At 39.6% G+C, this 26,914-nt stretch overlaps 1 protein-coding gene across 1 annotated transcript in view; it reads left to right on the forward strand.

The window, feature by feature from the left end:
- Positions 1-26,914, forward strand: part of SSBP2 (single-stranded DNA binding protein 2) — a 207,966-nt gene that overhangs the window by 46,543 nt on the left and 134,509 nt on the right. Inside the window, exons 2-4 of the mRNA XM_009886887.1 lie at positions 14,332-14,404; positions 19,985-20,046; positions 21,734-21,818. Coding sequence (XP_009885189.1) covers positions 14,332-14,404; positions 19,985-20,046; positions 21,734-21,818 — 220 coding nt within the window. The remainder of the gene's footprint in view (positions 1-14,331; positions 14,405-19,984; positions 20,047-21,733; positions 21,819-26,914) is intronic.

Consider the following 26,914-nt stretch of genomic DNA (forward strand, 5'->3'; position numbering starts at 1 on the left):
GCGTTCCCCCCCCCCCCCCCCCCCCCCCCGCATTATTGCAGAGGATTTTTAGGTAAAATGCCTTATCACTGGTCGTATTTTGGAAAATGCTTTCTGAAACTCCTTAGCAAAACTACCTCCATGCCTGAAGTTCTTGCATAGAGCTCACCTGTATTTTTTAACTGTAAACCTTTGAGTCCAGTAAGACATCTTCACTATCTTTTTCCTTTTGGTCACAAGCTGGCAGTTCTAAGTATTTCTTTGCTATGCCTGGTACATCTCTGATGATAACCCCCAGGGGTATCAGTGATTTGAATTGTGCTCCCACAGCTGGGGTCAGGTGTGGACTCATTCAGCTATATTAATAGGTGTGCAGTGTTGGGGCGCATTAGCTTATTGAAGCGTAAGCCTTGATGCTAAGTTCTGGAAGCTTGAATTGTTTGCCTGCAAAGAACCCGTCTGGATTTCATTGTTTCCCTTCTTTTCTTTTTTTGTTTCCCTTCTTTTCTTTTTTTTGTTTCCCTTCTTTTCTTTTTTGTTTCCCTTCTTTTTTTCTTTCTCTTCCAATGCCAACTCCTGGCATCTTAAAACCTGCCCATGGCCTGTTGAAGTCTCCTTTTTGACTGTTTACTGTTCTACTGCAGCAATTGCATCTTGGCAATACAGCATTGACTTAACATTCTGTATTTCCTGACTTGCCTGCCTGTTAAGTTAACTTAAAAACCGAATCCAGTATGGATTATAGTATTTTAGTAATGCCTACTTGCACAACTGAGAAAATGGAATTTTCTGTTTTCCAGTGTAAGCCAAATGTAAGATAACATTTTCTAAATTGAAGATGTACTGTACAGAAACACATTTGTAGTTGGTAAGAGCAGAACAGCCAGTATGAATTGTGAATTGTGCACACAGTAGAATTGCAGTCTTTTTGATGTTTATGTCCTTTAAATTTTGATTTACAAATAAGAAGTGCTCAGGCAGAGATTGTACGAGAAGTGGTTTGCTTATTTTCCCTGTTTTAATTATAAGGAAATACAATACCGTATCAATTTTTCCACCAAACATCAGCTGTCAGTATGGAATTAAATTCTTTTCATCCCTTTTGTCCGGTATCAACTTTCTTCCTTTCAAAGCAAGTAGAAGCAATTTGGAGAGTTAGCATTAAAATTTTCTAGATTGCTAGTCAAATGGTTGGTAGTGTAGCTTCAGAACTGCAGGATTTTATTGTTGCTGGGTGTTTTTTGTTGTGGTTGTTCTTGTTTTTTTGGTTGTTTGTTGGTTCTGGTTTTTTTTTTTTTTTTGTGGAACAGTTCTTTGTTAGCCAGATTTTCAAGTATCTTCCTTCTGTTGATTAAACTTTCTGTTTGGAAAGTATTCTCACTATAGAAAATTGTGGGAGAACATTGAAACCAGTATTATTTTTTTTTACGACATGCATTTCAAAAGAAAATATTTCTGATAACTTCCAGTTTGGAGCCTAAGCAAATTATCTTTAAAGTTGTAAAATACATATATTTTGGTAGTAGACTGTCCCCTGGGCAGTTTGAGAGAGGACTTGAAGCTCGGCAGACTTGCTGTGCATGAACTGTAGCTTGCGGCTGGGTGCTTGAGCTTATCTGGAGTTGTAGGTGAGTGGAAATGTTGAGTAAGCTGGGGGTCTTGGCTAATCCTTCTTGGCTGTGAGCCAGTCTGGGGAGAAGCAAGAGAATACCTCCAGCTGTCTACTCAGCGTGTCTCTCTATCAGCCAAGGGGAGAAATAGCAGGCGAGTGCTTAGAGCCTTCTAGCAGGTTAGCCAGATGCGTGAGAATTCCACAGACAGGTGTGATGGGGCTGGCAGCCATATGGCAGTTGGTAGGTCTGATAATATCAAATTGCGTGCAGTTGACCTGTGGGTGAAAATCGCAGTGATTTGAGGAGGAGTACTGTGCATGAAGTTTTGCAGGATCACTTTATGTGTGCTGGGAATTTCTGTACATGTACTTACACTTATACCTGTACAGATAAAGACTGTCTTTTTGGTTGGGGTGGTTGCTGTTGTTCTGTTTGTCTTTTTTAGAGAAATGCCTTGAGTTCTTCCACCTCAGTCCCTAGTGCAGAATTCACCCAACACGAGTAGTGATCTCAAAGCCAGTGGGTGATTATTCCCGGGGGCAACGTGGTAGCTGCCCTTTTTGGAAGGGGAACTTTATGGTTCGGGGAGATGCTTAGTTGTCGTCTACTGGACCCTAAAGTTTAGGAAAGTGAAACAGCACACCCTTAAAAATTGCTTTTCCTGGTGGCCTCAGCTGTCTGATGTTGCTTGAGCCTGCGCCATTCAGTGCACTGTTAAGCATGCAAGCAGCATTCATGACCTCTGCAGAGAAACTGTCTCAGAAGGAATGAAGGAACTGCATAAAAGTTCATGTCAGAGTTGACATTTTGCCATCTGCAGCTCTGGAATCATAAAGCATTCAAAGGCAATGACCCGCCCCCCCAAATAAATGCAGAAAAGACATTCTCAACTGGGGGAGGAGGTATATATGTGTTAGAAAAAGCTTATTTTTTTCCCCTCATAGCTCCATTGTCAGGGCATTCAGGAGTACAGCCTCCAGCTTATGCAGAGCGGTGTCACTGGAGAAGTAATGAATGTAGCGCTGACTGCATGCTGAGACCCCAATGGACACCTCCTGGGACCAGCAGGTTGGTCACAACCTCTGCCGACGCTGCACCAAGAGCTGCCACGTGTGGGGCACCGTAACATGCTGCCAGGGCTACCGCTGGGTGCCTTGTTTGATGGAGGCCAGAATGATTTATGCTGAGCTCAAGGTCTGCTTTCCCCATTTCTAGCAGCACTGGTTCTTCTCCCACAGAAGGGATTTGGATTTTACTGAAGTCTAATTCTTAAGAAATGGAGCCAATGTCACATTCGTGGCTCGTCTGGTCCAAAAAAGTGAAACTTGGTGATGGTAAAGATTGTTTCTGAGCGGTGTGTAAATCCCTGAGCCCTTTGGTTTTTTTCTTTTCAGAAGACATGCTAGACTTCCTTAAGTTCTTCCAAGTTCAGAACACATTTTGGCTCATTTCGTAGGCAATGTGCTCCAGCCATCTCTCCTGTAGTATAGCTGTCACCCTAAGCTGTTCTTAAACCTGTTGTTTCCTCCTGCGGTGTGTGTTCCTGTTACATTTAAGTAGTAATGCTTTCTTCTGCTGTTTTGTCAGGGTAGAGACAAAGCATGCACCAAGACTTCAGACTTCCCTACCTTCTCTTTGCTTTGCACAGTTCTCGCATTGAATAGTGGAACTGCAGTTCTTTGGTGGTACAGACTTCATTCTTGCTGCCTTATTAATGTCCTTGCTCATTGAAACTCATTTGGCACTTCAGTCCTCCTGCATTTGTCACGTGCATGGTTGTCTTGTTCCTTAATGTGTCTTTGCTTTCTTTTTTTTTTTTTTTTGTTGCACCTTTTTCTTGGACCAGTGAGGAATTTTTGATGCAGCCAGAGTAGCCTCTTATTATCTCTGTCTTCCATTGATATTTGCCACCGAGTTTTTTTTAATATAGCCTGAGTCACCTGTTGTTTGTCTTGCATTTTTTTTTCTTCAGGTTATCTGTTCTTTTGAAGAAACTCCACTGATTCCCTGAATTTGTTTAGAAACTTTTTCCACCTATTCCCTGAATTTGTTTGACTTCTGAGGTCTGTTAGTTTGACTTTGATGTTTTCAGAACTTCTCTTTCCAGTAGAAAATGCCATAATTTCATAATCAGTCACACAAATTATTTCCACCATCACTTTTTAGACAGATACGCAGGGAGATTCATCCTCAATTTTTTCATCCCGTATGATTCCCATAAGATTTGTGAGGTGACTTGTTGCTTGTCTATTCATTCTTGTTTTCTCCCCTTCCTTCTTGAGACTAATTCTCCATTTCATGGTTGATTGTGACTGCTGGAGGTCTGCTGTTTCATTCTTTTGTGGTAATGTTCATTATTTCAGCTTGCCTTTGAGATAATCTGCCAGCCCAGGAGCATTGGTGATGGTCAGTCTTTGACTATTTGGTTCCCACAGGAAACTTCCAATGAAATTCAGAAAACATTTTGCTAGTAAGTCTGAGATGCATTTCATGTAAACCGACCACCAAACTTGCAAGTCTTCTCTCCAAAACCTTGAGCCTTTTACAGGAGGAGAATCTGTGCATGAGAAACCACCACATGCGTGCTGCTCTGTGAACCGAAATCCTTCTTCTCCTTCTTATTTATGGGTTGCTGTAGAGGTGTGCCAAAAGTCTGGGCAGGATCAGCTACAGTGGCTTTCCAAGTAGATGACTGGATTTGTGTCTGTTACCAGTTGGCTCCCTATCAGCCTGTAGGTACACCAGCATGTACACTGAAATACTGCTACAGTCATGTGCCAGTTTGTGAAACATGGAAAGGAGCTCTTCAGAGTGTCCTACCAACCTCCAAGTATGGAGTTTGTTCTTAACAGAGTTTAAAAACATAACTGGAGCAGGCAATGAGTGGGAAGGAATGATACAGTCTTTGACTAATTATCTGCAACTCAGTTTAACCATGATATACTGTAGAAGAAGAAAAAAGATAATTATTTGTTCAACATTAACTGTGACTCTTACAAAGGACAGCAGTAGTGTGATCCTCCAGCCTGTCTGTGCTACTGCCCAGGGTCCTCCAGTTCCTCTTTTTCCTCCACGTTGCGACAAGTGAGACACTAATCTGCTGTCTCACCCTACTGCTTTCAAGAGAGGATTTTAGGTTTCAGTAGCAGTGATTCCTGGTAATCATCTTCAATGTTGTGGACACCCCCTCTATATTTAATAAGATATTAAACCTATACTTCCTGAGCAGAGCTGGCAAAGCTACTGGCAAAAACATGGGTCCTTCTAGGAACCAGATACTCAGAAATACTGTTTTCTTCATAGGAATGAAAATCAAGTTACATGATGCTTGCTTTGTGGGGCTGATGAGCATTGCATACCCAGTTGGTGCTGGTCTGAGATGAGTTTAACTCATCCCTGGGGAGCTGGCTGTATCCATTCATGCTGCCTCCTTTTTCTCAGCCTTCTCTTGGTGGTGCTGTAGACAGGGAGAAGTGCTTTCTGCTCCAGGGTAGGCAGTTGCTTTAGGAACAGCTGTAATATTTTAACATAATATTACTCCACTGCTTGGAGCTATTTCTACAACAGAGCCATGGTAACCCCTCTCTGGCATCTGTGCAACGTAAGCTGTCGTGGCTCCAGTTGCTGCTGAAGCTGATCAAAGGTGACCTGTCTGGCTCTGCACTGCAGCGGGCTGGCAGCACCTCCAGTACTCAGTAGCGCATCTCACGGTGGGGTGGAGGGGCTCTCCCATTGAGAAGACCACTGTGAAGTGTTGAAGGTGGTAGCCTTTCAGGGCATTGTAGCTTGAGAAGGTGTCATCCGCCAGTGTCGTAGGCAAGCAGTACTCAAGCACCGGTTGTACGGCAGCAATGCTCTCAACATCCTGTGCATGCTACCAAGGTGTTGGTTAGAAGCCAGTCACTGTTCTTCTGTTGGTGTATAAATACAAATGTATTTTTTTCTTCATACATGATTTCAGAACATCTCAGTCACTGGCAGATTTTGCAGATTAACTTTTTCCTTTGAGTACAGTGGGTGACAAGTGGCAAGTGGTGAGCAGTGACACCCTGTGTTTGCGGTGTCATGGGTCAGTGTCAGCCTTGGTTTCTGCTGATACAGGATTTTAAAGCAACCGTCTGTCATATGTAACCAGTGTTTTAAGTCTACAAAGAGGTGTGATATACAAGGTGCTCAGCTAGGTACCACCTACTGGTAATCCCTATGCCATGTGTATAGCTTTAAAGTTTGCATTTTTCTGAGGACTCTGTGCTTTGCTCTCTGCCAGGGACTCTCCTTAAAAGAGCTCCATTCTGCTGGCTCTGCTTACTGCCAGGGCAGGATGCATTGCATTAAACTCATTAACTATAGCAAATTATATACCAGGGAAAAAATAGCATGTAAAAACCCGTAACTATCCCATTGAAAGCCACAGGGAAGGCCCAGGTTAGCACCTTTATTATCAGGAAGAGATGGAACCTCATGTATTTTTATAAAAATCTCAGCTTACGCTTTAGAATGTGTTTTGTCATGTAACTATTTTTTTAGCTGCCATTCAGCATATTTTATAGTTATGGTAAGTTGAATAGTTTATATGGTTTAAGCCCAAGAAACTACTCAGAGGTTACCTTAAAAATACGCACGTTTTCATAAAATGCCAAGTTTGAGATTCTAGCCAGAAGAAGGAATTGAAGGTGTGGGCAGAGCTGTGTTGGCAGTCCAGGGCTGCCAAAATCGGCGCTCCTGCTTCTTGCTGCTCCTGTGTGGCTGCTCACACCCTTGGCAGGCTGATTCAGCTCAGTCATCAGCAGAAAACGGTTCAGGTTGTTTTTTTTTTTTTTTTGGTTGGGTTACTTAACTAGGAAAGTGGTAAGAAACGAGAGAGTAGTGAGAAGAGGATGTTTTTAGTCCTTGGTGTCAATGGGTGGTTGGGTGAACTCAGCCTTGTCTTCTGTTTGCATGGGAAGGAATTGGGCTATTTCAGTGTAAATAGCTTGCCCTTGGTGAGGAGAAGCAAAAAGGGTGAAGGCTATGTGAGCAGCAGACTGGCTTTGCTTTGGACTGCCCTGAGAAATACATGATAAAGGAGTTTTACTGCCTATGGTCTCTGCAAGTCGGCAGAACACCCAAAGAGCTTGTCTTGCTTCCTCTGCTACAGCAAACTCATCCCTGATGATAAAAGATTTCCATCAGCATCAGTTGGCTTGTCTTGGAGTAAGCCTCTGCTTTGTGGCCCCCGGGCACAGGGGAGAAGGAAGGGGACACCGTCTTTCAACCCACACAGAGAGCAAAGAACTGTCTGTAATGTGGCTTGGGGAATGATACATCTAAATGGTGTGGCTTTCTGGGCTGGTGGCATTCGGTTGGTGGAGGCAAGAAGGTGGGAGAGGAGGCTACGGAAACAGACAATCTGTTAAGCAGAGGTAAGTGGCGCCTGAGCAACCTGGAGGCACAGAGCACTGGGAAGCTGAATAAACACTGAAAATACAAAGTCAATTAATTTCAGCACGTTTCACTCTTCATTTGCATCTGTCATTTTGCAAATGAAAGTATTATTTCTGAGGATTGCTGCTGCTGATGCATTTGCGATGTTCAACAGTTTTCACATAGGAATATCGTGTGAGTAATGCTGTAGCTCTAGTGGCCCAAGAGAAATAGGTTTGCAGGAAGGTAATGTTGTTTTGCTACACCAGCAAATCCAGCTGGAAAGAACCAGACAAACTTTCAGGTGCATAAACCTTACTTCTTTCCTAACCATGGACTAGGCAGCCTGTGAAATTCTATTGGAAAACTTTTTGAAGTACATAGGTGCAAAACATAGCTGCAAAAAGAGTAAAGATTTTGATTTGAATCCTTAGAGGTCATCAAGAAAATCTACCTTTTGATGATGTATTGGAATTTGGAAATCAATGGAAATTATCCCATTCAGGATGGAATCTACAGAAGAGTGTTTTAATTTTGCAGTACGTGAGTTCTGTAGTAATTTCTACAAGCTGAGACCTGAGACAAAAATTAATAGGAAACTCAGCTGGAGTCAGCTGAAAGTAATGTGGGGAACACTGTGCAATGTGACATCTTAGCACAAACCAAGACAGCCTTAGCAGATGAGAATATGTAAAACCATGCAATTAAATGCTTGTGGGAGAGACTGCAGACACCACCGCAGCAGGTGTATCTGATCTTTTTCAAAAGATCAATGGATACCAGATACCTGTTCAATGTTTAGTTATATACTGGTGCACAAGCTAATGTGTTGCTGGAAATAGTCATGCTAGTGCTTGAAGTCTACAGGAGATTAAGTAGTAGAGGCGTAAGAAATGAAGACACAAAAAGAATTTGTGAGTTGCAACTGTATGGGTAAACTGAAAAAAACCTGCTGTTATTTCTAGTAGTGTTAGAGTAAAAGGGCATGTACTAGGTTACAACTGTTTTTAACACTTGAAGCAGGATATGTAATCAAGGGGAGGGTGACCAGAATTAACAAGGCATATTTTCAGGACATCTTGCAAGTAATTGAGTGGAAGAGAGCTAGAGGTGATGAGAGTACCTTCCCAGAATCATGGTAGGAGTAGGCTTTCCCTGTCTGTAAAACTGGAATAAATGACGAGAAACAGCAGCTTATTCGGAAAGTACCATCATCCTAATACAGCGCACTGAGGGCACTGTACATTGTAGCACTGTGTGTAAGCCCCAAATATTTAGATGCATGCAAGGAGAATGTTTTCTGCTGTCTACAGAGGAAGAAGTGAGTGGATATGAATAATGTCAAATACATACACCTTGTGCTGCCTGTGTTTGCAGGGCTGTGGTGGGAGCTCTCAGAGAAGGCAGTGCACGTAGCCGAACAAACATCGAGTGTCTCCTGTGGGACATACTGTTTCCTCAGACCAGTGTTAGAGTTATGTTTAATACTCAGGTATTTCTAAGAAAACTGATCACATTGTTGATAGAATACAGAGCACTAACATTAACACAGATCGAGTTTTCAGCTGGAAAATAAGCCAGTAGACTGGCGTGATTAGAGGCTCTTGAAAAGAGCAGTCTGCTGGCCTCAAGCTAAACAAACCAAAATGTAGATTATGTGTGGGTGAAACGGCGTGCCTGGGAGAGCTGATGTGCTTGGGCTGTGTGTGCAAATAAATCACTGCAGCATCGTGGCTGCTGCTAATGTACCTGCCTAAGCGAATGGAAAAGCGTAACTAAATTCTTGGGTATACCTCCAGTTTGGTGCAGCATTCAAATCGATCCTCCCCCCTCCCCGTTCGGGGAAGCTGAGTAGAGGCATGCAAGGGTGACTCTGCGGGGTTCGGCTTTGTGCAGCGAAGCACTTCTGCACCCAGCGCAGCCCTGTGGTCTCTTGTCCCATTCCTCTCTTATCGGGGTTAATCCACCGCAGGCTGGATCACCTAAATCTCAGATGACTTGCACTGGAAAAGATTATATGTATGTACATACATATGAAAAATAAATACAAAATATTATATGAAAATATATATATGAAAAAAAACCACAAAAAAATATAGGGGAAAATTCTCTTTGTATATAAATATACAGGGGCCGGAAGCGAGAGAGGAAAATGTCAGTATGATCAAATAGGGGAGAAAGAGTGGTTTGGCATACGTCTGTCAAAAATAAAGAAACTTTCTAAAAAAAAAAAAAAAAAAATTGTTTGCTGTTGTTAGTTGAAACTTACCAAAATCAGCTCACCATCAAGAGCTTCAGAACCATTTGTAAAGTACTGGATTGATGGATTTGAGAAAATTTTTTCAAGAAACCTGAAGTTTGAGATGTTTTTAGCTGTTGTACTGTATTTGATATACAGATTCAGTGCTACTTTCTCTTATTTCAGAGAATGAGTTTTATATTTTGGATATTAAATGAGTGAGATTCCTCAGTTTCTTGAAGTCTGTATACCTTTTTGGAAACAAAAAAACCTGCTTTTCTGTATAGGTTAGAGTAGTAACTTTGGAATACTGCAAGTCTCCTGAAACACAGACAGGAACATTTAAGATCTTTTCTGTGGAGCTGCTTTTAAGTGTTGCTCAGCTGCCTCTTCTTCACACAAACTAAAAATTATGTAGGGATATTGATTTACTGATTTTCATTGTGTTTTTTAATTACTGTTTAAAAAACCAAAAAGTTAAAGATCATGTGTCATATGCTGAACTTCATCCATACATAAATAGTTTTAAAAAATCAAGTCTTAACAATCCAAAAATGCTTGGATTCTGCTGGAACGTTCCCATTACAGATACTTTTTTTTTTTTTTTTTTTTTTTAATCCAGCATCAGATGTTAACAGCATAATGCCTGTTGCTGGCAGAGGAGATGGTAGCATCTAGGGACATTTCAGTGATGCGCAGTCATTCACTGTTGTAGAATTTGTGGTGTAGATTTTGTATGGCTTTATCAGCGTGATTAAGCCGAGTGTCAGTGCTGCAGAAGGCAGGTACAGTACCTGAACTGTGCTTTGACACGCTGCCAAAGCTGGGGAGCTGCAGGCTCTTACTCCGTCACATTGATTTTATAACTTTCTGGATAATGGTTGTACACCACTGTACCCTCAGTTAAATTACATATATTTTTAGTTATGACACGTGGCTAATAAAACAATGAAAGCAACTGCACTTCTCAACTGCATGGAGCTGTGTGTAATAGTTGCCTGCTTCTGGCAGGTTTACTGGGCAGTTTTCAAGAGAAAGCAGAAGCTAATTTATTGCAATTCCTTGCTCTTCTAAGCCCAGCTTTTGAACTTCATGGAAAAATGCGACCGTTCTCCTTTTCTTCTTTGTCTCCTTAGAAATAACAATAAACCAAACTCAGTGCTTGGAGGTCAGTCTTAGATTGAGAGACAGAAACTTTCTCGGTACACAAAACAAAGATACTGCTGTTTTACCTTTTATGGACAAATTATTTCCTGAAAGGCTTAGTAATAATATCTTGAGCCCTTCTTCTCTAGGTGTATGTTCATCTGAACAGCTGGTTGCGTACTCTACGTATAGTCAATGAAGCTTGCCGGGGTGGTGCAGGGAGTGTGAACACCAGAGTTAGATACCAAAAACAGATAAGGTGCTGGTGCTTTCAGGTTTTCACTGGCTTTTATGGAAAGTTAGGTGGTATCTTAATCTTTTAACTTGGAATTGTGGGAGTTTACCACCTGGTTTTCATCAATGGACATACTGCTGCAAGGCTTTGGTTGTAAGTTCTTGTTAAGCTAATTGCATCTTCCCACTTTAACATGTAAGAAGGTCTTTTCCACAGCACCGTTAGCGTGACTACTGTTTATTTCCTGGTAATATTCTGATAACTGGTTGGCTAGAACTGATAATGATTCTTCTCCTTGGTGTTCAGTAGGTACTTGTAGGATGTATGAATGCCTTGTTCAATTAGAGCAGAAACTTCAGGCAAAACATACCAGCTTAGCAAAATTAAGCACCGTAGCAGTAAGAGCTAGACAGTAACTCTTCTTTTTCCTCCTTTTTTTTTTTTTTTTTTTTTAACAGCCTGAATGTATTTTGAAAACATGGATTAATGTGTAATCTAACTGTCTTGGCAGGGAAGGGGGACTCTGGCCTCTTGCATGTCTATAACAAAAATTACTTCAATGTTGTCACAAGTTGATTGGAAATATTTTTTCTTCACATTACTCATGGGATGTCAACAAGTATGCAAATGTGAAAATTTAACATATGTTTCCTTGCTGCTTTTACACGGTTTCTCACACCAGTTTAATGAGTAAAAACTGTCTTTTAAAATGCCACTTCAAACCCAAGTCCTTTGGTGTAGAAGACCATCTCACTATTATTTTCTTAGTCTTCTGCTCAGGTGTTAAATAGTTAATTAACCTGTTACTTTTACACGCTTGGACTGTAGCCATTTTTATCTTATTCTAGTTTTATGCTGTAGTTAAAGTTTTCTATATCTGGTAATCTTGCTTGTTGCCTCTTTTTTGTGTTTCTTTGGTGTCTTACGTCAGAGCATCAGTTTCCATTGGTCTTTTTGCTGCAGCTAAGGCAGTAAAACATTAGTATCTTTCTTTTGATCTCTGTGGTAAATGCATTTATTTCTCAATGAAGCTGTAACATCGTTAACTTCTGTAAAGACTTCCTGACAGCATAATAACTAGGGATGGATCGGCAATTTAGATCTAATAAGACCCAATCAGGTTATTTTGTGTTGTGCCTTCTGTCTCACATCTGTTCGTGGAAGGTGGTCCTGGCTTTCCTGTCACAGGAGCCAGGCAGTCCCCTCGCCAGCATCGTCCTGCTCTTAATTTACCACAGGTGGATCAACTTGGAAGCCTAAAAAGTGGAATATTTATTCTTCTCCTGAAATCTGCCGTGTTTACCCCCCACACTTAATAAGCACAGTCGTTTCACCACTTCATTTCATTGCTAGTATGTTGGACGAAGATGTAATAATGCATATTAAAGAGTTAGAGATGTTATAGTTTTAGTTATGCTTAAGTAGCACATTCTATGTTCTTAAGTCAAAGTTTTAGGGTTGTCTTTTTTTGCAGTGCTGAAATGTCTTTGACATTTTGGATGGGTGAAGACGGGCAGAGGGTAGCGATGTTGTCTTGCGCTGGAGCACGGCTGCATGTGCAGTGCTGTGCAGGTAGATGAGGCTCACAAATCTTTCTCAATATTAAAGTATTGCGCTGTGAATTTGGGTATTGGGGTGCAGTGTTTGCTAAAGCTTTCAACAGATGGCAGGCTTATGAAGGTGGTGTGTGCCTGCAGTAAACTCCTGTGTTTGTGCTGTCTTGCTTTCCTTCGTGGGGTAGAAAGGATATGATCACGCAAATCCTTTTATCTGGACTGCAGGCTTCACGTTTCAATAAGAACAAAAAAGGGAATCTTGGAAGACGAATGAGATGCTTTAAAGCGTTACTGGGTATTCAGGTCATCTCAGCCATTGTAGAAAGTGCTTCCTTTGTGCCTGTTACGTCTTTCTTAGATTTTGTCTACAACTATTTATTGCTTAAAAATTGAATGATAGTTGAACTGGGAGGAATTAAGTCACCAAGATGTGACCTTTTTTTTTTTTTTTTTGACAAGTGCAGTTGTGCTTTTAGGATGAGAGTACGCGGTCCTTTCTCTCTTCAGAGTACTTAAGAGGCGTATCACTGTGTCCTCTCTGAGCTGCTTCGCAGTTAAGCACTGGATGGTACTGTGCTCCATTAGAAGAACCAGGTGCTTTCTGCTCAGCAGGCTGAGCTCTGCATTTGTTCATATGGCACAATACTGTTTTGTAAAATACGGGAATTAAAAAGTAGACACGACCCTTCTCAAGGTTCAAGCTAAAATCAGTCACATGTTTGAATATCAATTTGATTTTTTTTTTTTTTAATTTGAGGGAAAAAGCAAATTTTTGCTTTTGAAGTTGGAGAGAGTAAAGTAGTATGTGTGTTGCATGTACAAAGTATAAATAACTAGTGAAAACAATTTTTATGGAATGCCTCTCCTAGATTTTAAAATTTCACACTTAATAGGTTACTGCAATAATTACTACTCTGTCAGTGCCATGGTGACAGTTATCTCATCTAATACTGCATAACGTTTTGAACAGTAACAGGAAAATAGATATTCTCTGCCTCTCTATTTTGTTTAGTTAAACTACAAACTTTTGAATAGGAACAGTAAAAAGTTTCAAATAAGAATAGTGGTGTATCACAAAGTGCATGCAAATACATTTTACTTCTTAAAAACAGTTCAGCTTGCAAATTTAAAAGGCACACAGCCTGACTTTCTTTCTTTTCTTGGACTGAAATGTTTTATAGACAATTTCCAAGCATTATTATTAAATCATTCTTTTAAAACGAGATTTCATTTTGAAAGACTTGAAACATGCAGACAGATGGGAGCATCTCTGGAGAGTCAGCCGAGGAATGGGAAGTGTTACTTCTTTCGTTTTCTAATTTAAATCTAGCCTACATAGCCTCTATCAATTGGTTGTCGTTACAGCTCCCCTGTTCTGGTTGCTGAACGGGGCATCCCAGCCTGAGCTGCGGTGTGTAGTCCTTTGGGGAGTGGGTCCTCTTTCTGCAGTGAGATCCCTATTCCAGCTCTTTGGACTTAGTTGGAGATGTGCCTGGGTGCTGAAGATCACTTTTTCGGAAGCTCCTTCGGGAGCTGTGGGAGTTCGTTTGTAGCTCTGTTGTCGTTGGAGCTCCTACGTGCACAAGTCTGAATGAATCTAAAAACTCCGTTTGCGCTTTGTTTGAGAGATGTGGCTGCCTGTGTGCCCGCTGATGAATGCTGGGGTTACTGTTCCTGATGCAGTCCAAAGTTTGCACATTCTTTGAACAAACACGGGGTATTGTCCAAGCGTGCTAACAGCTTGGCACATTCCACTTTTTTTTTTTTAAAAAAAATTCATCTGGAAAATTAATGGGTGTTGCTGTATGTATATATCGTATTTACAATAAGCACAGTATGGAGTGGGCAAACACAGAGCAGCAGTAGGTCAGTTGTTAGCTCACTGGGCACTTGTCCAAATATCATTAAAAATGTTGACATGAAGTAATTTGAGGGTTTAATAATATTTAATTAACTACTATTTAAACACCTCTGCTCAGATTGACCTACATGTGTAGTTTAAAAGTTCTGGTATAGATAATAGATTTGACATGTTCAGTGTATAGCGGCTTGTGAAAGGCGATAGAGGGCACCTCAAACTTCTGGTAATCCTTTGTTTCTAAAGAAGAGGAACAAACAAATGCACAATTCTAAATATTGTCCTTTCTGTTTGTTTTTCAGATTAGCGCTGTACGTATATGAATATCTGCTCCATGTAGGAGCACAGAAATCGGCGCAGACGTTTTTATCAGAGGTATGTTTCCCCATGCTTTTTTTCCTTACACAACTTTCCAGTGTGTGGAAGTGAAATAAATATATGTTGGTCTAGAATAAACAGCAGTGACAACCTTGAATTTCTGTTTACATTGACCAGCATAGATTTCTGATTCTGCAGAAGCCTGTTTGTCATGTCATTTAACATGCCTCTGCATGACTGTTTTTTGCTGTGATTTGTTATCCCTATTCTGTGATTTGCCATTACATTGGGAAAGAATTAATCTATTTTCTGTAAAAGGTGCATGTTAGACAATGCATTGATGGTACTCTTTTTGATGACCTTCTAACTTACTGTTGATATCTCCAATTGTGAATGATGTACCCCTCCAAAGTACACAACGGTCATGTATTTCACATCCCACTGCCATACAGTTGCAGTTCTTGTTCTCTTAAGGATTGCTGATCTCTCTGTGTATTCTTGCTGTGCTTCTGACCGCTTCACTTCTTTTCATATGGCGAATCAATTATGACTACAACCGCGTAGGTCCAGATTCTTAAAAAGTTTCAACTGCTAATGGAATTTTTCCTTTTGTGCAGTAGTTACTGTTTTTCATAGTCTTTCAAAGACTTTGTGTACATCTTTTGAAGGTTGAAGTAAATTATGTCTCCTTAGCATTTTACATTTACACTGGGGTACAAAAATACATGTATACCAAACATATTGAGGTCTTTTGGATTTATTATTGTTTTTAATCTTTCTTTGATGACAACATTTAAGATAATAGTTGAATAGTGAGCAGGAGTGAGGAAAAAAATAGGCAAGAAGTACTAGGAAAATTTGCTGCTTTAAACAGATACTCCTCCAAAAGCTAATAAAATTACTACACTGGTGATGACATTTTGGAAGTGGGAGAAGGGAGAGTGAGAACTCAGAGCGGGGTTTTTTTTGGTGTTTGTAGAAAATTCACATAGCAGAGATAAGGAAAAGGGGTAGAATTGTGGTAGCATCAGTTTATAGTAATGTTATGTTTTTGACAATTGTTTTTTCTCTTTGGTAAAGCAATGGAAAGATAAGCAAGAAAATAATGGAGACTGTCATCTTGGCTTTCCCAAAATAGCTGTCATTTGTAAATAATACACTGTGCAAGATTCATTTTGCTCGTTTTGGTTTTATGATGTATTTGCAAAATGAGCAGTTGGCAGAAATGTAACTGGTACGACGTTTGGGTTTCTAGAAAACATTCAATACAGTATCTTGAAACTTCTAAAACTAATTCAGTCTTTGGTTATAGAGAAACTGTCAGGTCTGAATGACTGTGATATGAGAATTTGCATCAAATCTTTCAAATCAAGAACGATACTAGCCAAAAGATGGTAAACATGGGGCAGGGACAAATAATGTATAGAGATGGTATGAGATGTCTGTAAGATTTCACAGATATCTGTGAGTTTATTTACCTTATTCATTAGCAGTGCAGAAGGGTAAACTATGCCGACAATACTTGTGACTGGTTGTATGTTGGAACCAGAAGCGGTTACCACTGATACAGAGAAACCTGGTAGAAATTATATTTGGGCAGACAGGTTCAGATTGAGAAAACTGTACACTAATAAGCCTTGGAGAAAATAAACTAAAACGTGTCATAGGCGGGTCTTAACATTGTAACGCCCATGCAGTTCTGGGCTGTAAACCACAAATAGCTCTACCCCAACTCTGTACCTCATGTGAGTCAGCTGTTTTTCTTACAGGCTGAGTATTGGCATATGGGATCAAAACAAGAGAACATCAGTTGAGAGAAGTGCAAAAAAAAAAAAAAAATCTTCTAGTGAATTTATGCTGTAATGAAAGTTACGATTTTCCATGTGTTTTCGTCCTTTTCTGGCTCACAGCTGTTGAGAAGCAACTGCCCTGTTGCGGTGAGCTTGTTGTGAGAATATTTCAGGTGTAGGAGACACCCAGATGGCATAGGAGGAAATTTGTATTGGTCCCTCTTTAAAAAGCATGGCTGTTTGGGCTCAGTGCCATCTCTGCACTGGCAGTCTGAACCTTCCAAAATAATTTGGGTGGATTTGATTAAAGATGAGGTAGTTCAGAGTAGCTCTAAAACTGAATGTTGAGGCATAAAAGAAGTAAGCATACATAGATTGTCTGAGCTATACAGCAGTCAGTGGTGTCTATATATGTATAAATTACAAAGGTTAAGAGCTCTTTCTTAAAGATCTACCAGGGAATGTGGCAAAGAGTAACGGAACAAAATTAAGAAAGGAAAATTTAGGTCAACTATCATGGGGTCCACTCTGCTACTAGATAACTTAGAGATGGTTGTCCTAAGAATTCCTGTATTTTTGTAATGCTTTGTGTCTAGCTTAAATTTCACAGAACTGATCCACAAGTCCAAGGGCTGGAGAACCTGCCCTATAAAGACTTTTCTCCTTGGGGAAGAGAAGGCTCAGGGGGGACCTCATCACAGTGTTCTAGTACTTAAAGGGTGGCTACAAAGAGGGCAGAGGCTATCCCCTCATAAGGAACCACATGGAGAAGACAAGAGGCAACAGGTACAAGTTGCACAGGGAGGAATTTCATCTTGATATGAGAAAGAATTTATTTTTTTTTACAGTGAGAACAACCATTCACTGAAACAACCTCCTCAGGGATGTGGTAGAGTCCCCATTGCTGCAGGTTTTCAAGACACACCTAACAGGGTGCTAGGTAATCTCATCTAGGCTCCCTTTCACACGAAGGGCTGTAGCAGATGGTCTTTCATGGTCCCTTCCAAGCTGAGCTGTTCGTTGATTCCATGATGCTATGAGTCAGTAAGGTCTAGAGGTCCTCTGCCTATCTTTCACTTAGAAGGTGAACTGTGGTCCTTGTTGAGTACAGCCTTCAAAGCTTTGTTGCCTTCATCTCTAAAACATAGAACCTCACGCTCGTCTAGCATTGTTCTGGATCTCTTGATAGCAGGGACCTCTTCAATTTGTTGGCTATGTCTTGTATCTTGATAAGCAAATTTACTTGGTTTCAGGAGACGTGGCATGAAGTACTGGGTTGAAGTAACTCAACAGCTGTTTCATACCAATTCATCATACAATTGGCAAAATGGCAAGAGGCTATAGCACAACTAGCTTTCATCTAAAGCATGTCATTGCTTATGAAGGTTGAATAGAGCTATTCAGATAAGGTACACACATTCTTGAAACAAAAGAAGCTGTTCTGCTCCAGAATCTTTTCTTTGGTGTCCCAGCTGCCACATCTTCCTTGAAGAGCTGATCCTTATCCCATGTATTTTCTATCCTTGAAGTTAGGTTATAGCCTTGGACAAATAATTCCCATTAGCTTGGCTGGACTGGGTAGGCAGGCATTTTCCAGTTAATCACTGGTTATGAGCTTAATCAATACAGTTGACAATTCAGGTATTTTTCTGAAATTAATGACTCTCTATAAATCTTTTTAAGACTCTGTAATCAGACAGACTGACATCTGCCACGTGAAACAGAAGTATGTATTTTTTGAAAAAGAAAACAAACCCCTGTCAAACAAGCCTCAAACTTCTATATTTCCTTCAGGCTTCTTCTCTGAATAGATTTCTCAAAGATGATATCTCCTGTTAAAAAGGACCAGTATAAGACCTGTGAAATGGGTATCTTGCTCTTCAAGACCTGCTTTGAATACTAGCTACTGCTTAGACATAGTGAGGGCTTTCTACACAGACATAATTTTTACTCTTAACTGAATGGTTTTTCAACATCAGGAGCAATTTTTGTTTTGCTTGTACATTGCACCTCTTCATTATGCTGCTTTTGAAACTTCTCAGAACTACTGTGTCTTCTGGCGATTAACACAAGTCCTTCCAAGCCAATCCCAGTGCATATGAGGAGCAGTCATGCCTGAGAGGAGTGTATTTGAAGAATGTGTAATGGTTTTGTAGCAGCTTTGAGTTTTATTTACATTTTTCACTTTTATTAATATTTTTATCTGCCAGCACTTAAGCAGGAGCTTTTTAAAAGATGCTTTTTAGATATTAACTACTGTTACATGGTGGTGATGCGGGTAAATGCCATGCAGTTGGTTCATTCTGCCAGCTTTACAAACAGAGGTGATAGTGTCTCGGTTACCTTCTAAAAATAATTTTTAAACAGCAAAATCATTTTTGAATAGTTGTATTCAAAAAATATATCAAAATTATGCTAGGTTATTTCATGTGAGTGCAAAGAACATTTTTAGGTGTATGAATACTTCTCCTGCAAGCTATTGACAGAACTTGTATATGTTTAATTTCTTAAGAATTGGATGTCTCAGTTGAGAATCAGAGTTTTAGTCTCTTTTGGAAAGTGCCAATTTTACCACTTCCTCTTGCATTCTGAACACCGTACCTACCTTTTTTAGCAAGCTTTTGAGTACTTTTATATATATATATTTAAATAACTTTCATGTTAAGGATGTTTAAGCATTTCATTAAAACAATCCTCTTTTTGCCTGGTGTTACTTCTGACTCTAGAGCAGAATATGGTTTGTGTTTGAACAATTTTTTTTAACAAAATTGGACAGGAAATAATGCTATGTGTAGTTGTAACTGGAAAGTGCATGCATTGCCCTAGTTTCACCCAGTTTTAACATGAGGCATTCTTCTGTACAGTGTTGTGTGGATTTCTGCAGGACCTCCAGTTACTTCCAACAGAGCTCCATCATAAGCTTTATTGTAGTCCAAACTGTTTAGTTTTGTAGTTAGGGACAAACTAATGGCTGTGGCATTCATAAAATGGATGTGTGATCATAGTTAAGATGCACCATTTGAGAAGTATTGCAGAGACACAGAACGCTGTCACTGTGTGCTGTGTCGTCTAACGGGTTCACTGATCAAAAACAAAAATGCGAAGGCAAGGGTAAGAGTTCTTAAACTGCATTTCCTCTGAAAACAGTGTTAAACAAACAATGCTTCCTAGGTGGGAGAGAAATCATAGCCAGTACAGCTCCGTTCGGGAGAGGTTGCCGGCGCTCGCAAAAGAAGCCAAGCTAGCTTTCCATTTTCAACGCGTGGTGGGAAGCTGGGTTATAACTCCGATGCTGCTCGTATTTGCCACACTATCTCTACCAGTAAAGCACTCTTTGAGGATTATAAAACACTGTCTCGCTTTGGATGCGGAGGGAAGACTGCCACCTGCTGAATCAGTAACATCAGTTCTGTGTCTTCAATGTTTTCCTTAGTGCAAACTGGAAAATCTTTTAGATCATCTTAAGGCTACTTTTTAACATTTTTTTTGGGGGGGGGTCATGTGCTTTTGACCTTAAAATAATGCACGTCTCAGTGATGGAGTGATACAAAATATGTCATTAATGAAATTCTATTCAGAATCTAAAAATAATATTCTAGAATTTGCTTTCCTAGAGTAAGCAAAGCTTATTTTAAGTATCAGCTATATTAATAAGTGTAATTAATCAGCTATATTAATAAGTGTAATAAGTAAGTAATATGGCCATCCAGATTGAGGATGATAAAGTCTTTCAGAACTATGAAATCTTTTCTTCTTTCTCTTTTTGCTTTCTGCATAAATTATGTAATGCCTTTTAGTCACAATGATCACAAAAATGTACACCTCAGTTTTTATTGTTTTGTTTTAGATAAGATGGGAAAAAAACATCACACTGGGGGAGCCCCCAGGATTCTTGCACTCCTGGTGGTGGTAAGTACCAATTTTCTTTTCCTCTGATTTTTAGAATATGTCAATTACTAGTTCCAGCAGCTGGAGGCAAGAAATTCAGGTGAACATTGTAAAAGGCATGTGAAGGTGAGGTTCAAGAACCATTTTCTTGTTAAGAAATGAAAGAACAGAAAATTAGATGTAGAAGACGATAACAGATATTAGATATAGGAAAAGAAATATTGCATAGTACATTGATAGGAAAACATCTTTGAAAGAAGATGGCCTGTGTTTCTTTCTTCACCACCCTCCAGTAAATTGTGCATTTAACAGAACATTCTACATATCCTAAATAATTACATTTGAAAAAAACAGTATATACAGAGACTGCATGTAGATGTGAGCTTCGTCAGTCTTCAGTCCGCATTCTAGTCACGGGAACAGCATATGAAAGTAATTAGCTGAACTCAAGCTACCAGCCTTCTTGGGAAGCAGTGTGCATTAGCATGGGCTTGTTGCTGCAGTGTACGTCTGCATTTGCACAATTTCTCTCAGCTCATAAGATGGGTAGAGATGGTGTTGACTTGTAATTTTTTTATGTGTGATACCATTTGTTGATACATACTGGTGTGCAGACACACGTGTGTGTGTGGAATCCCCAGGGAGAAAAGAGTGCTCATAGTCACTGCTATTCAGCCATGCTATTTATTTGTTTTGAATATATCCAACATGCCTTAGTTCGAAAGAATACAAAATACAGAGAATATGCCCAACCGTCAGGAGTACAAGAATTTACAAGTTTCAAAGTGGTCCCATTCAAACCCGACTGATGTGTACAGCTGCATGGAAGGTGGCATACTCTTCATTTACCTTTCTTTCATAGCTTTTAGCTGTGTGATGGAAGCCTGGCAAGGATAATGTGCTCTTTCTGAGTCTGATGTCTGCATTATCCTTAATTTTGATCGTCTGCAGCAGAATGCTCAAATTTTCCACAATTCATTATTAGGGTGCTGGACTAAGTTACAGAGGATTAAGTCTAAAACAATAAAGAAATTCTATGAAATTTTTAACAAATTTTATTCTTTTAATTGTTCTAGCATACACATAATTTCATTCCAGAAACTTTGTGCCAAAACTTATTTGTGCGCAACTCTATTTAAAGTTGGTTGGGGAGGAAGACCGATGGGAGTACCATAATTTCCTCTTACTCTTTATAACGCAAGAACATACCCATCTATTTCCTACTCTTGTCCACACACCTGTTTCTCTGGCAACTTTTGTTTAAAGCACAGTATTGGACATTGGAAGAACTCCCAGTTTTCTCTGCAGTTTCTTTCCTTTTTATGTTATTACAAATCTGTCCCTTCCCATGCTTTGGGGAAGTTAATTGCAGCAGTTGCCAGAGGGATGAGGTTAAATGCAGGGCTTCCGTAATATGCTTTGTACCCTCAAACCTTGTATATTAGACTAGCTTATTGGTCTATACTATGGTGGTATTAAAGGAATACAGCACTGCTTGCCTTGGAGAATCGGATGGCAGAACTTGATTCTTCATAAATGTTTTGCAAAGCTAAATTCTTTCATAGAGGTAAGTGCTTTCATCCCTTGGCAAGGAAGTGCTAAGTCTGTTTCTGTATATGAACATGCATCTGTGGGGTGTGTGTACTGTAAAATCTACACAAGTATTACAATGATGTTCTTACTATCTCTGTAACTTCTTAACTTGCAGTGTATTTTGGGATCTCTACTGTGCAGCTCCAGAAAGACGAGAAACATGTGAACATTCAAGTGAAGCAAAAGCCTTTCATGACTATGTAAGTTTTGTGTGTCTTTACCTGCTTTCATTAATTGTATGTATAAAAGTGATAGAGAAGTATTTCTATGCTACAGTGGTTCAGAAATGCAGGTGTCCATCACAATCCCCAGTTTTCTGGGGATGCCTGAGAATTAGGACTTCCTAATTCTGTCATTACCCAGCACCATATGGAAAACTCCTGGACAGACGTCAAAGTGCTGTTCCATGTGTTAATGCAGAAGGAAGAATGTCCTTCTGTCCCCCTTGCTATGGACACATCAGGCTGATCACAAAGGCGCAGGGTGAATGGGAGCACAGATACGTCCTGTCCAAATATCCATACTCCGTCGGTGCTAAAGAAAAGGCTGTTCAGTAGATAGAATTGATCATCTGCCTTCTGTCAGGACCATACTGACTTAAAGTGTGATTGTTCATTCTTCAGGTATTTTTGTATCCTGAAGTAGGTATTTTTCATCAGCTTTAGTGTAATAAGCACTTCAGCATCATAGAACAAGTTAAATGCACAATCATCTGGTCGAAGAGAATGGGAGGAATAAAGGACAAAAATATTATGCCAATTTTGATGCCTTTGAGACTTAATGCAAAACACAGCAGGGAGTCTGATGGTGTTTTGCCTGGAAGGACTGCTTCTACTACTACTAAATTCTAGAAATTAGGGTCCAAAACATTGCAACAGTTTCATTCCATTTTCTCCATTCTCATAACATAAATGAAACTCTCCAGAAATGTGGAACTGTATTCCAGACTTAGGATGGAATTTGAGTTCCTTCTACTATGTGAGTTCCTCTCTATATGGTGATGTTATTTTTACTGACAAAATCCTTAGGAGGCTGACCACTTTGAGTTTATCATTCCTTTGGGCCATTGGTGTAGTCTAAAGGGAGGGTATAACTCTCTTATGGTACAACTCTGAAACCTCTTTTCTTGAGTGCTTTCCAGGTCTGTCTTAGAAATACTGTCTAGTTACTGCAGAGAAATATTTCTACAGATAAAATTAAAATTTGACTGCCACAGCCCGATGTTTTACAAACACAAATTTGGAAAATGGAAATTAATCAGCTAAGTGACCATTTTCCATTTTCTGTTGTCATAATCTGATAATGGCTTGGTGTCCTACAGTATGTGAGCTAACAGTGATCTTGAATTATTTGTAGTTAACTTGTAGTTAGGTTGTAAATGCACCATCAACACAGTTAGAACTGTTCAGCATATTTTAATTACAGACCAATGCCATTTTAATAGTCTGTTCTTGGTGGTTAGATTATGAGGCTAACTGGCAACAGAGCTTGGACAATTTTGCACAGTCATGTCCAGGCTACATTGATCACTAGTCATAATTAATGAAAAAAAAGTGTCGGAGGGAAGAACAAAGTTATAAGGAAATTTTCCACCCACGGAGATGTTAAGGTCAACCAATTTGATAAAGCATATTCCTCAAATTAAAAATGAAGTAACTCTGGCATGTACAGTTGCTGCCATCTTTTTTACCTGTTCTGTTTTAAATACACAATCGTTGGGAAAATATGATATTTCAATGTATTTCTGAATCATTGTTATTAGAACAGGGTTTAATTCCCCATGGAAGGATAAATAATTTTACAGGAATAGTTTATGACTGCAGGGAATTACATTAGTGAATTAAATTTGTGGAGATCAGCATTACACAGTACGACAGTTGACTTCAGTGGGGGGACATTGTGCTCCTAAAATATAATTTGTATAACAAAAGCCAAAAAATCTGAAACCTGTAAATGTTGTTTTGAAATACTTTTGAAATAAAATTATCATCAAGAAGAAATTTTCAATGAAAAAATAACTGGAAATCTAAAAAGGAGCGGAGTCGATGATTCTTCAAACTCGTGAGAGTTTCACTGGTCAGTTAATTCACTATTGAATCTAAATTTTGACGTGTACTAAGAATTTAAGTAGGTGAATCAAAATAATGTCAAGTTAAAAAATACTGTCTTAGCATCACCCTTCTGGCGTTTTTAGCTTCTACAGGTCTTGGAATATTACATGGCCTTATTGCTCAGTTCTGTCGCGTTATGATGGGTATTCCCGTAATTCAAAAAAACTGAGAAAATAGAATCACAGAATGGTTTGGGCTGGAAGGAACCTTAAAGATCACCTTGTTCCACCCTCCCTGCCATGGGCAGGGACACCTCCTACTAGACCAAGTTGCTCAAAGCCCCATCCAGCCTGGCCTTGAACACCTCCAGGGATGGGGCATCCACAACTTCTCTGGGAAACCTCTTCCAGTGCCTCACTACACTCAGAGTAAAGGATTTCTTCCAAATATCTGATCTAAATTTACCTTCTTTCAGTTTTAAACTGTTACCCCTCATGCTATCACTACACTCTTTGAGTTCTGGAAGGCTGCAATAAGGTCTCCTCCAAGTCTTCTCTTCTCCAGGCTGAACAACCCCAACTCTCTCAGCCTGTCTCTGTAGGGGAGATGCTCCAGCCCTCTGATCATCTTTGTGGCCCTCCTCTGTATCAGCTCCAACACGTCCATATCCTTCTTGTGTTTGGGGGCCCCACAGCTGGATGCAGTACTACAGGTGGGGTCTCATGAGAGTGGAATAGAAAACTCAAATGAGTTCTGTGTGTGATACAATTTTGTGTCTGAATGTTTAAATTACTGTATAAAGTTGTGTTTAATAGTGGATAAATAAAATCATGGTATGCACATCAATCTGTGTTAAGACAGGATGCATGTTTATTTTACAATTAAATTGGTTTATTTTAGAACTATTCTAAAATAGAATTTCAGGTATTTCTAAAACCCATTCTCTCTTAATCTTTTAAGGTGACAGGAAAATCTAGCTTTCACATTATTTTTGTCACCGTTGAGATAAACTCATCTAATATCTAGCAAGACTCGTGGTGTCCCTTAGCATCATGTGGTTTTTTGCTTAGTAAGATAGTCTGTATCATAAATGCATACTTTTTAAATCTTACATGTATTTAATATTTCATGAGTGTATTGTATGCTTATATTAAAGAACATGACAAATCGTTATAAAATACAGCCAAGCATATTTCACAGCAGAGGAAGATGAACATTTATTAAGTGAAATCCTGACCCATGTCATGTTTTGCCGTTGACTCTAGAGAGGTCAAAATTCCCTTGTCAGTGAAGACCATTAGAGAGCGGTCGCTGGATTCTGGCTTCTCCATCAGACTGAGGGGTCTGGTAAATCAAAACTCTGTTGTTAAATTGCAGGTCAAGTAATAGAGCATTTGTAGCTGTACTGTCATATCTGGAAACTGTAATTGTCAAGTACAAAAAGCACAGAAGGTTTGTTTATTAATTCATACTAGCAGTTCAGAATTTTTTATTAGGTATATGTTCTACTTGACCTAAGAAAAATCATTTTTGCTGAAGCTGTCAGTGATCTGGTTACACAATACAATCATGTTTAACACCAAGTAGGCTGAACTAGCTGAACAACTATCTCGTCTTCTTTGCTTTTGTGAAGAGAGAAAGGTTTAAGAATGTTTCATGGAGGAGGAAAGCCCTTGCAGATGATTTAAAATGATTTGTGAAATATTGCTGCCTCAGTCAACGTAGTTGCGAGTCAGTCTGGAACACACACAGGTTGACTCATAAAATGAATAGATAGAGAAAGATTTGGGGTTCTTAAGCTTACCTGAAGTTCTACGGTACCTTAACTGCAGCTGTAAAAATAATGGCCTTCCCTTCCTCCACTCCTTCTCAGACAATGCTTTTTTGAGAGATGAGGTTTCTTTCATTTTTTACTTTGCCATAAGATTTCAGCCTGTCCTTTGCTTGCCGCTGAATACAATTAAATAACTGCAGCTGGACTTTGTACATCTGCAGTATACTTGGATGAGAAGACTCGCAAGATCCTTCTTCAACTCTGTCTATAGTGCTGTCCTGAAAAAGAGGGCACATGGAGCTTCTTCTACTGACTTTCTATCAACTGACTAATCAAGCGAACTGAGTCTTGACCCGTGTGTGCCTATCAGTCTGTGCCACTGAACCTGTTCTTGACTGTTTATGTAAAACAATAGCAAAACTAAATTCTTTTAGGTAACTATTAGTTAAATTTTCTGATATATATGTGTGTACGGGTTTCTTTATATAGTAGCATCCCCGTTCTGCAGAGAAAGTGTTTGGAAGTACTATTTCATTGTGTTTGGATACAGCTTCTGATTTTTATCGAGCTAGTGAGAGGAGAAGAATCTTTCATGTCTGACAGCAGGAACATGAAGTGACCCTCAAGGTGGAGGCTGTAACTGCTTGCAGTATTAACAATGCTCATATTACTAAAAATCCAATAAATAGAAAAGCAAAGGCCTGTTCTCGCTTTAAAAGGAAGATTTTCAATGCTCATCCTGAGGTTAAGTATTAGCAGCTCCTCGATATTATCTAAAACGGATTCTATTTTTATTTTCTATTGAGATTTGCAATTGGAAATGTTTTCTTCTGAGTGAGCAAGGTTCTGAACTCATTAGGTACAGTTATATAATGTATTTTAGACTTGAAAAGACAGATGCATGTCATGAAGGTACGTGTGCTGGATCAGGGAGATAGGTTCTGGCCTTGAAGTTTTAATGTAAATAATTTAAAATTAGAAATTGTTTACATTTCAGGTAACTCAGGAAAGAAAATTGGTGCGTGCTCACCTAGCCTGTTAATATTGCAGGCATTTCGGTAGGAGCAGCTTATTTGAAGCAGAAAAGTCCTCATGTTTCTTTTGCAGGTATCTGTTACTTCTCTGCTCTGAGACAAAATTTACTCATCACTGTAGAATGGGTTCTTCTTTCTTCACAGTGTTCTAAGGAGATCTTTTCATTTCTTCAGTTAAGATCTCACTTCTCTGGGTTTGAACCGAGATCTTCTGTTGAGAGAGGCAGGTTCCAATGTGTGCCTTGTTCCTGCCTTTTTTCCACTTCTTTACAAGCTGAAATGTAATGGGTCAAAGGCGGAAATAAAACATAAACCTTGTGGTTCCCTGGAGAAGAATGGATTTTTAGCAGCACCCCTACCAATGAATTTCAGACTGCCACAAGTGACCATTCTCCTCTTCCTCAGGCCTGGCCATTCATTGACATCTCTGGACCCTG

Source organism: Charadrius vociferus, unplaced genomic scaffold (assembly GCF_000708025.1).
Source record: "Charadrius vociferus isolate BGI_N301 unplaced genomic scaffold, ASM70802v2 scaffold244, whole genome shotgun sequence".
Lineage (NCBI taxonomy): Eukaryota > Metazoa > Chordata > Aves > Charadriiformes > Charadriidae > Charadrius > Charadrius vociferus.